General features: G+C 55.9%; 1 protein-coding gene across 1 annotated transcript in view; it reads left to right on the forward strand.

Annotated features, from left to right (window-relative positions):
• RAB17 (RAB17, member RAS oncogene family) overlaps positions 1–10,548 on the forward strand; it is a 30,901-nt gene extending 20,353 nt beyond the window's left edge. Inside the window, exons 5-6 of the mRNA XM_014842789.3 lie at positions 8,319–8,412; positions 8,662–10,548. Of these exons, the coding sequence (XP_014698275.2) occupies positions 8,319–8,412; positions 8,662–8,774 (207 nt within the window). The 3' untranslated portion in view covers positions 8,775–10,548. The remainder of the gene's footprint in view (positions 1–8,318; positions 8,413–8,661) is intronic.
• Positions 10,549–10,632: the final 84 nt, after the last annotated feature.

The following is a 10,632-nucleotide window of genomic DNA, read 5'->3' on the forward strand; positions in this document are numbered from 1 at the left end:
GTGTGTGTAGGAGGTGTGTGTGTAGGAGGTGTGTGTGTAGGAGGTGTGTGTGTGTAGGAGTTGTGTGTGTAGGAGGTGTGTGTGTGTAGGAGTTGTGTGTGTGTAGGAGGTGTGTGTGTAGGAGGTGTGTGTGTGTAGGAGGTGTGTGTGTAGGAGGGGTGTGTGTGTAGGAGGTGTGTGTGTGTAGGAGGTGTGTGTGTGTGTAGGAGGTGTGTGTGTAGGAGGTGTGTGTGTAGGAGGTGTGTGTGTGTAGGAGGTGTGTGTGTGTGTAGGAGGTGTGTGTGTGTGTAGGAGGTGTGTGTGTAGGGGGTGTGTGTGTAGGGGCTGTGTGTGTAGGAGGTGTGTGTGTGTAGGAGGTGTGTGTGTAGGAGGTGTGTGTGTAGGAGGTGTGTGTGTGTAGGAGGTGTGTGTGTAGGAGGTGTGTGTGTGTAGGAGGTGTGTGTGTAGGAGGTGTGTGTGTGTAGGAGGTGTGTGTGTAGGAGGTGTGTGTGTGTAGGAGGTGTGTGTGTAGGAGGTGTGCGTGTGTGTAGGAGGTGTGTGTGTAGGAGGTGTGTGTGTGTAGGAGTTGTGTGTGTGTAGGAGGTGTGTGTGTAGGAGGTGTGTGTGTGTAGGAGGTGTGTGTGTAGGAGGGGTGTGTGTGTAGGAGGTGTGTGTGTGTAGGAGGTGTGTGTGTGTGTAGGGGGTGTGTGTGTTGGTGGTGTGTGTGTAGGTGGTGTGTGTGTGTAGGTGGTGTGTGTGTGTGTAGGAGGTGTGTGTGTGTGTAGGAGGTGTGTGTGTAGGGGGTGTGTGTGTAGGGGCTGTGTGTGTAGGAGGTGTGTGTGTGTAGGAGGTGTGTGTGTAGGAGGTGTGTGTGTAGGAGGTGTGTGTGTGTAGGAGGTGTGTGTGTAGGAGGTGTGTGTGTGTAGGAGGTGTGTGTGTAGGAGGTGTGTGTGTGTAGGAGGTGTGTGTGTAGGAGGTGTGTGTGTGTAGGAGGTGTGTGTGTAGGAGGTGTGCGTGTGTGTAGGAGGTGTGTGTGTAGGAGGTGTGTGTGTGTAGGAGGTGTGTGTGTAGGGGGTGTGTGTGTAGGAGGTGTGTGTGTAGGAGGTGTGTGTGTAGGAGGTGTGTGTGTAGGAGGGGTGTGTGTGTAGGAGGTGTGTGTGTGTAGGAGGGGTGTGTGTGTAGGAGGTGTGTGTGTGTAGGAGTTGTGTGTGTGTAGGGGGTGTGTGTGTAGGAGGTGTGTGTGTGTAGGAGGTGTGTGTGTAGGAGGTGTGTGTGTAGGAGGGGTGTGTGTGTAGGAGGTGTGTGTGTGTAGGAGGTGTGTGTGTGTAGGAGGTGTGTGTGTGTAGGAGGTGTGTGTGTGTAGGAGGTGTGTGTGTGTAGGAGGTGTGTGTGTGTAGGAGGTGTGTGTGTAGGAGGTGTGTGTGTGTAGGAGGTGTGTGTGTAGGAGGTGTGTGTGTGTAGGAGGTGTGTGTGTAGGAGGTGTGTGTGTAGGAGGGGTGTGTGTGTAGGAGGTGTGTGTGTGTAGGAGGTGTGTGTGTGTAGGAGGGGTGTGTGTGTAGGAGGTGTGTGTGTGTAGGAGGTGTGTGTGTAGGAGGTGTGTGTGTGTAGGAGGTGTGTGTGTAGGAGGTGTGTGTGTCTAGGAGGTGTGTGTGTAGGAGGTGTGTGTGTCTAGGAGGTGTGTGTGTAGGAGGTGTGTGTGTGTAGGAGGTGTGTGTGTGTGTAGGAGGTGTGTGTGTGTAGGAGGTGTGTGTGTAGGAGGTGTGTGTGTGTGTAGGAGGTGTGTGTGTGTAGGAGGTGTGTGTGTAGGAGGTGTGTGTGTGTGTAGGAGGTGTGTGTGTGTAGGAGGTGTGTGTGTAGGAGGTGTGTGTGTGTGTAGGAGGTGTGTGTGTGTAGGAGGTGTGTGTGTAGGAGGTGTGTGTGTGTAGGAGGTGTGTGTGTAGGAGGTGTGTGTGTAGGAGGTGTGTGTGTGTGTAGGAGGTGTGTGTGTAGGAGGTGTGTGTGTGTGTAGGAGGTGTGTGTGTGTAGGAGGTGTGTGTGTAGGAGGTGTGTGTGTGTGTAGGAGGTGTGTGTGTAGGGGGTGTGTGTGTAGGGGCTGTGTGTGTAGGAGGTGTGTGTGTGTAGGAGGTGTGTGTGTAGGAGGTGTGTGTGTAGGAGGTGTGTGTGTGTAGGAGTTGTGTGTGTAGGAGTTGTGTGTGTAGGAGGTGTGTGTGTGTAGGAGTTGTGTGTGTGTAGGAGGTGTGTGTGTAGGAGGTGTGTGTGTGTAGGAGGTGTGTGTGTAGGAGGGGTGTGTGTGTAGGAGGTGTGTGTGTGTAGGAGGTGTGTGTGTGTGTAGGAGGTGTGTGTGTAGGGGGTGTGTGTGTAGGGGGTGTGTGTGTAGGAGGTGTGTGTGTGTAGGAGGTGTGTGTGTAGGAGGTGTGTGTGTAGGAGGTGTGTGTGTGTAGGAGGTGTGTGTGTAGGAGGTGTGTGTGTAGGAGGTGTGTGTGTGTGTAGGAGGTGTGTGTGTAGGAGGTGTGTGTGTAGGAGGTGTGTGTGTGTAGGAGGTGTGTGTGTAGGAGGTGTGTGTGTGTAGGAGGTGTGTGTGTAGGAGGTGTGAGTGTGTGTAGGAGGTGTGTGTGTAGGAGGTGTGTGTGTGTAGGAGGTGTGTGTGTAGGGGGTGTGTGTGTAGGAGGTGTGTGTGTAGGAGGTGTGTGTGTAGGAGGTGTGTGTGTAGGAGGGGTGTGTGTGTAGGAGGTGTGTGTGTGTAGGAGGGGTGTGTGTGTAGGAGGTGTGTGTGTGTAGGAGTTGTGTGTGTGTAGGGGGTGTGTGTGTAGGAGGTGTGTGTGTGTAGGAGGTGTGTGTGTAGGAGGTGTGTGTGTAGGAGGGGTGTGTGTGTAGGAGGTGTGTGTGTGTAGGAGGGGTGTGTGTGTAGGAGGTGTGTGTGTGTAGGAGGTGTGTGTGTGTAGGAGGTGTGTGTGTGTAGGAGGTGTGTGTGTGTAGGAGGTGTGTGTGTGTAGGAGGTGTGTGTGTGTAGGAGGTGTGTGTGTAGGAGGTGTGTGTGTGTAGGAGGTGTGTGTGTAGGAGGTGTGTGTGTGTGTAGGAGGTGTGTGTGTGTAGGAGGTGTGTGTGTGTAGGAGGTGTGTGTGTGTAGGAGGTGTGTGTGTGTAGGAGGTGTGTGTGTAGGAGGTGTGTGTGTGTAGGAGGTGTGTGTGTAGGAGGTGTGTGTGTGTGTAGGAGGTGTGTGTGTGTAGGGGGTGTGTGTGTAGGAGGTGTGTGTGTAGGAGGTGTGTGTGTAGGAGGTGTGTGTGTAGGGGGTGTGTGTGTAGGAGGTGTGTGTGTAGGAGGTGTGTGTGTAGGAGGTGTGTGTGTGTAGGAGGTGTGTGTGTAGGAGGTGTGTGTGTAGGAGGTGTGTGTGTAGGAGTTGTGTGTGTAGGAGGTGTGTGTGTGTGTAGGAGGTGTGTGTGTGTGTAGGAGGTGTGTGTGTAGGAGGTGTGTGTGTGTAGGAGGTGTGTGTGTGTGTAGGAGGTGTGTGTGTAGGAGGTGTGTGTGTAGGAGGTGTGTGTGTGTAGGAGGGGTGTGTGTGTAGGAGGTGTGTGTGTGTAGGAGTTGTGTGTGTGTAGGGGGTGTGTGTGTAGGAGGTGTGTGTGTGTGTAGGAGGTGTGTGTGTGTAGGAGGTGTGTGTGTGTGTAGGAGGTGTGTGTGTGTGTAGGAGGTGTGTGTGTGTGTAGGAGGTGTGTGTGTAGGAGGTGTGTGTGTAGGAGGTGTGTGTGTGTAGGGGGTGTGTGTGTAGGAGGTGTGTGTGTGTAGGAGGTGTGTGTGTAGGAGGTGTGTGTGTAGGAGGGGTGTGTGTGTAGGAGGTGTGTGTGTGTAGGAGGTGTGTGTGTAGGGGGTGTGTGTGTAGGAGGTGTGTGTGTAGGAGGTGTGTGTGTAGGAGGTGTGTGTGTAGGAGGTGTGTGTGTGTAGGAGGGGTGTGTGTGTAGGAGGGGTGTGTGTGTAGGAGGTGTGTGTGTGTAGGAGGTGTGTGTGTAGGAGGTGTGTGTGTAGGAGGTGTGTGTGTAGGAGGTGTGTGTGTGTAGGAGGGGTGTGTGTGTAGGAGGGGTGTGTGTGTAGGAGTTGTGTGTGTGTAGGGGGTGTGTGTGTAGGAGGTGTGTGTGTGTAGGAGGTGTGTGTGTAGGAGGTGTGTGTGTGTAGGAGGTGTGTGTGTAGGAGGTGTGTGTGTGTAGGAGGTGTGTGTGTAGGAGGTGTGTGTGTGTAGGAGGTGTGTGTGTAGGAGGGGTGTGTGTGTAGGAGGTGTGTGTGTAGGAGTTGTGTGTGTAGGAGGTGTGTGTGTGTGTAGGAGGTGTGTGTGTGTAGGAGGTGTGTGTGTGTAGGAGGTGTGTGTGTAGGAGGTGTGTGTGTGTAGGAGAGGTGTGTGTGTAGGAGGGGTGTGTGTGTAGGAGTTGTGTGTGTGTAGGGGGTGTGTGTGTAGGAGGTGTGTGTGTAGGAGGTGTGTGTGTAGGAGGTGTGTGTGTGTAGGAGAGGTGTGTGTGTAGGAGGGGTGTGTGTGTAGGAGTTGTGTGTGTGTAGGGGGTGTGTGTGTAGGAGGTGTGTGTGTGTAGGGGGTGTGTGTGTAGGAGGTGTGTGTGTGTAGGAGGTGTGTGTGTAGGAGGTGTGTGTGTGTAGGAGGTGTGTGTGTAGGAGGTGTGTGTGTGTAGGAGGTGTGTGTGTAGGAGGGGTGTGTGTGTAGGAGGTGTGTGTGTAGGAGTTGTGTGTGTAGGAGGTGTGTGTGTGTGTAGGAGGTGTGTGTGTGTAGGAGGTGTGTGTGTAGGAGTTGTGTGTGTGTAGGAGGTGTGTGTAGGAGGTGTGTGTGTGTAGGAGGTGTGTGTGTAGGAGGTGTGTGTGTGTAGGAGGTGTGTGTGTAGGAGGTGTGTGTGTAGGGGGTGTGTGTGTAGGAGGTGTGTGTGTGTAGGAGGGGTGTGTGTGTAGGAGGGGTGTGTGTGTAGGAGGGGTGTGTGTGTAGGAGTTGTGTGTGTGTAGAGGGTGTGTGTGTAGGAGGTGTGTGTGTGTAGGAGGGGTGTGGTGGATTTAGGAAAGACTTTAGGAGGGGACAAAGGAAGGAAGGGCAGGAGAGGGACAGGCAGGTGGGCTGCAGGGCGGGCCCCTGGAGGAGGGGGAGAAGGCCGTCTGAGAGGCTTTGGGCTCAGAGGCAGAGATCCTGGCATGTGGGGTTACGGAAAGGGGGGCTCTGGAGGCAACAGCGGTCCCTGGAGGGTTTGGGGAGCTGGGGGTGGGAGTGATGGGTGATCTAGAACGAGCACTGGAGGCAAGGTCGGGGTGAGCAGGGAGACCGGGGCCTGGGCAGGGGGACCACTGGGCGGCAGGCTGCCCAGCTCAGGGGGCACGAGGGGCCTCGGGCAGCGGCACCCCCTGCCTCTGCTGTCCCGGCACCCCGCCCTGGGCCGAGCCTGCCTGCCTGCAGAAGTGACACCCTGTGGCTTGGACCACATGGAAGGCCACCCTGGGGTCTGAGCTGTAGACCCCGTGGGCCCCAGGCCACCACCCTGGCCTCTTCATCCTGCGCTCCCACTCAGCACGGCCAGGGCCTGGGTGGTCAGGGGGACAACGTGCTGCCGCCACCAGCATCCCAGCCCCGGGGAGAATCGCACAGGGGGTCTTGGCTGGGGAAGAGGTGAGGCTGACCTGCAGCCAGGCATTTCTCAAATTAATTTTTGGCGCTTCTTTTTAAAATAATTTCAGAATTACAGGAAATATTGCAAAAACAGTACAAAAAGTTCCCATATGCCCTTCTCCCCGCTTTCCCAAGTGTTACCCTCTTATGTAAGCACAGGACAAGGATCAAATCAGGAAACGAACACTCACTGGCCATCAAGAGAGATCCCTCAAGCCAGCTCCGATGACCTTTTATGTCCTTTCTACCCGCCCCCGTCATTCTTTGAGCTCTTCCTTCCTCGCTGGCTCACCAAGCTGGTCCAGGCTCATCTTGTACTTTGCTCTGCCCCCACCCTGGAATCAGTCATTTTCTCAAGGAGCCCTGATTCCCGTTATTGGGGAATGAATCTACAAGCCCAGATCTGAGCGCTGGATATGCTCATTCCACAGAAGGGAGGTGACCATGAGCCCCGTCCTGGGGGACCTCAAGGAGACAAACTGGTAGGGGGAGGACTGAGGACCTGCAGTTTAGGGAGTAGAGGCCCATGGGACCTGAGGACAAACTTTTAAAGTGACCCCACCTGGAATCCCCAAGCTAGTGGGGCAAAGGGCATATTTGGGTTTCATTCACGTGACTCAGATATATGCTACTTGAAGTCTCCAGGTCTCTGAGCTGTACCAGGTCCCTTTGTCTTTCAAAATACAAATAGTAATGTCCACATCTCACAGAGGACGGGAAGCCCAGGGGCTCCCCTGGGGACTTGCAGTTCCTTGGGTCTCCCAGCCCCCTTTACTCCATATCCAGCATCGCCTAATTCCCCGTCTCACTCAACTTTGCCTCTGTGGCTGTCGTCATCTCTCCTTCTTAGGCCAACCCAATAGGCCACCAGCTACTTGATTCCACCAGCAACTCAGCAGCAAAATTGTATAGACCAAACAGTGTTTCTCTACCTGGAGGGGTGCCCTGGGGTGACATTGTAGCCCAGCCCAGCAAACAAAATAGAAAATGAGACCACTCTGTGTTGGCCCTTTCCTCCACTTGACCTTCTCCCTGGGGCCCCAGCCTCCCCAGACTCTGGGTTCTCTCCCCTTTTTTGCTGCCAACGTCCTCCCTGGCCTGCCCTTCCCCCACCCTCCCACCCTGCCCACCCACCTCCCTGTGTCTCCCTCCTGCAGAGCAGCTCAGCTCTCCGTCTCCCACCCAAAGCTGCCACCTTGCAGCCCTGCCCCTGAGGTGCCACTCGTGCCAGGTCTGCAGCTCTCAGCGCTCTTTGGCAGTTTGTCCTTCCCTGGAAGTGTCCAGTTCTTCAGCAGGTCTCCCTTCCCGCTCAGGAACCAGGAGGGACCTCCATGCGGGTTTTCCCTTTGCTCCTCTGAGTTAGGTCACACCCTCCCTGTGGGTGGATGCTGCATCCCCAGTTGTCAGTTGGTCTGTCTTCAATAGCATCTTCCCTTCCTGCCACCTTTAAGACGAGGGCCATATAAGCAGCTGCCGAAAAGTGTCGGGTGGGGACGTCCCAGGGACACACCAGGGGCTGATGCAAGAGGAAGAGCAGACGCAGGGCCCAGGTGGAGGGCCCCTCCCCCAGGGGAAAGAGGGACCCACTTCCTTGGGGGGGATGCAGAAGACAGAGAAGTGGGATGAAGATTTCAGAGGAACTTGGGGGGAGGGCAGAGGGAACCCAGGGAGGCAGCATCAGTCTGGGTCCTTGAGGTGTGCTGGGGAGCCCACGGTGGAGCCATCATTGGAAATGGCGGCCAGTGGGAGGAGGCGGGGGTTTGCAGACTAGGTGAGCACGGAGCCGTGGGCGAGGGCTGCCGAAGGTCGCTGGGTGTGGGGATGGGAGGAGCAGTGGGGGATGGGAAGTAGGGGAGAGGGGAGTGTGGAAGCTCAACGGGAGGAGCGGGACTTGGTGGGTGGGCGAGGGGGGAGGGGACACCTTTTGTTGAGGCCGTGGGCATGGCCAGGTGTCATGCAGGATGGGAGCATCGCTCCTCCTTCTTGGGGAGTCTGGGAGGCTCAGGGGAGCTGCCTGCAGGGGAGGCCCCCAGGTCCTCATTCACCCCTGAGTCGTGGGCGCCACCTTGGCTTTTCTGTGGCTCCTTCTCCCCTTCGCCTCACATGGCAGCCCTGGTGTTTTCACATTCACCCTTGCTCTGTGACAGCCGTCACTCCACGAAGGCCTCACCCGTGTGGGAAGGGAGGAGACCCCAGGGAGGGTCCCGGTGGATGCCCCTAGGGGCCTCTCCGCCCCTTCCCTCCAGGTTTTCTCGGCTCTGGCTTGGTTTCTCTGCTCGAGTGGCAGAGCCCACAGTTGCCTGAGACTCGTGGGGGAGGGAGCCAAGGACACTGGCCTTCTCAGACTCCTCTGGGAGAGGAGGCCCCTTGAGGCGGAGCTGGGCTCCGGAAGAGCCCCTTCCAGCCAGCGCTCCCTGTCCACCCCCTCCTCCCTGGTCCTGGAGGCCAAGAAGCAGACCTTGAGGACCTGGGTTCTCCACAGGCTGCGGCTGTTTCTCGAGTCTGACTGTCAGCAAGCAACTGGTCAATTAGGTCTCCACAAAGCTGGAAACAAAACAGCACCCCCAAAGCTCAAATGGGAACGTGAGGCACGAGTGGCTACTGGACACTTGAAGAGAAAGAAAAAAACGAAGGTGCCGCAGTGTTCTTAGGAAACTTTGCAAATCACGTGGGATTTCGTGACTGTTTCCTTCAGGAGGGGAAGGAGTTTGCAGAGAGCAAGAGGCTGCTGTTCATGGAAACATCGGCCAGGCTGAACCACCAGGTGACCGAGGTCTTCAGCGCAGTCGGTGAGTGACAGGCCCCCAGGGGAGCCGGGGTGGGGGCCCACCACTGGACCTGCTCCATCGGGTCTTCTTTTCCGGGTCCTGGGACCCAACAGAACGTCTCTAGGGGCTGGAAGGGCGACAGGGGAGTCAAGGGCCTGTGTTTCACGGCTCTGGGTAAATTTTTGGCAATCGGGTCCCTGGGACTGCCTGGTGTGTGCTGGGCAGGGGGGGGACTTCCCTCCGCAAACGACCCTCCTTCTGTGATCACAGCCCGAGAGCTGCTGCAGAGAGAAGAGAGGAAGGAGGGCCAGACCCAGCGGAGAGATGCTCGGCTGGCTCTGAACGAGAGGCCCGCGGGACAGGCCAAGTGCTGTGCGCGCTAGGAGCAGCCACTGCAGGAGGGGCTGTGGGCAGGACGCCCCCAGGTCCAGCCCCGGCTGGTCCTCAGGGTGAGCCGCTGCCTGCTCCATGTTGATGGTGGCACTAATTTTCATTCACCCTTGATGCTGCCTTGTTCCTGAGTCCTAGAGGTGACCTGAAGCGGGTATCCCGGAGAGCAGCCACTTCCCAAAGCTGACAGGAGTCATTCAGGAGAGGATCCCATGCCACACGGCTCCCAGAGGATGTCAGCCCCGTCTCCCCAGACACCCACATACCGATTGATTCCTGGATACTCGGGCCACGTGGGCCTGCCACTGCCTGGATTGCTGTCCCCTCAGCTGCCTGGCCATCAGATACAGAGGAATGAAATGGGTTAGAAGGGAGACAAGGAGCAGAAAGATACTTGGATCACTGTCGTGGATCACTGTGGTGGCTGGACAGTCACCTTACACCTGCTGTTGGGCAGGGGCTGCCTGGTGGCTGGGCCCACCTGCTCCTGGGAGGTGGGAGAGGAGGGAGCAGGCCCAGATGGAGGCAGCATGTCTTCCATGTCTGGAAGAAATGGAGCAGCCATGGGGGGCTGGGTCCATCTCCTCTGGATCTCAGTGAGTGGCCCCCAGGAATGACAGCATCTGCCAACGAGCAGCCAGGGGCCCTCTTCTGGCTGTAAATTTGATGACCCGATGCTTGTGCCCAGTGAGCGTGAGGATTCAGACTTTTGACCTGAGGTATAAGTGGTACTCTTTATGCGTTTTTCTCCAAAAGTTAAACCGCTTTCTGTAATCTGGTCTTTGGTGAGTTGGCAAGGTGGGGTTTGTTATGGCGCATATTCTAGGGGGACTCATGGTGAGTAAGTCAGGATGTAGGCCTATGTGGCAGGCTGTGACTACACTGGGCATGGGCCATCTCTTTGCTGGTGACACGTCATGTATTCACCTCATTGCTGTGGCCTTTACAGAGGCCCAGATGGTCACTCTGGAAGGTGAGCCCTAGTGGCAAGGTGAAGGTATTTCAAAGGCTATTTTTGGGGGGTTAGTGTTGATTTTCATCCTTGCTTCTGGGACTCTGATAAGCAGATCTGAAATTTTAAATAATAGGACACTTTTATCCATCTGAAAAGGGCGGCTCCAAGACATTGACTATAAGGATAGACAGAAGGACAAATGCATAGCATCCTTTTCCCTTGACTCTGAACTTCCTGACAGACCAAAAGGGTGCTCCAGCATTCCGAGGGGCTCCTTCCGTCTTATCCTCCAGGCTTGCTCTCTGCTTTTGTTCAACCTACATGGGAACATCATCCCGGCCCCTGGGCCTGGAACTTGGGTGCAGCTCAGCCGACGAGGAGCCCTGGCAGGGTATGGACCAGGGCATGGACACGAGGCATTGGCCAGGATCCATCTCAGTGAGGTCACCTCAGCATGGCCTGTCCCCACCCAAGGTCACAGCTCCCCTCGAGGAGGCCTCCCCTTCCAGGGTCTGGCCGTGGCTCCCTCCCTCGTGTCAGTCCTGGGGCTGCCATGCTCTAACCACACCTTGGCAGGCGTTATCCTCGCTGGGGGGAGTTGGGTCCCTGGCAGATCCAGCTTCTGTTCCGGGAAGATGGAAACAGCCCATGTGTCCCACGGATCCAGACTTTCCTGATGCTTCTCTTGAAAGAAACTTCTCCTGTGATCTTTCTAGACAAAAGCAGATTTCACAAGCCTCTTCCCTGTGATGATCTTCGAGAAAAGCTAAAGGATAAATAAAAATAGCTGCCGAGACAGCCTGCTCCCTTGATGTCGCTCACACTTTTTCTTAGACAATTTCGTAGGTGAAACCTGGCAGCTTGTGGCCGCGTGTGTTGCACTTTCTGAATGCAGT

This window comes from Equus asinus, chromosome 19, assembly GCF_041296235.1.
Source record: "Equus asinus isolate D_3611 breed Donkey chromosome 19, EquAss-T2T_v2, whole genome shotgun sequence".
Lineage (NCBI taxonomy): Eukaryota > Metazoa > Chordata > Mammalia > Perissodactyla > Equidae > Equus > Equus asinus.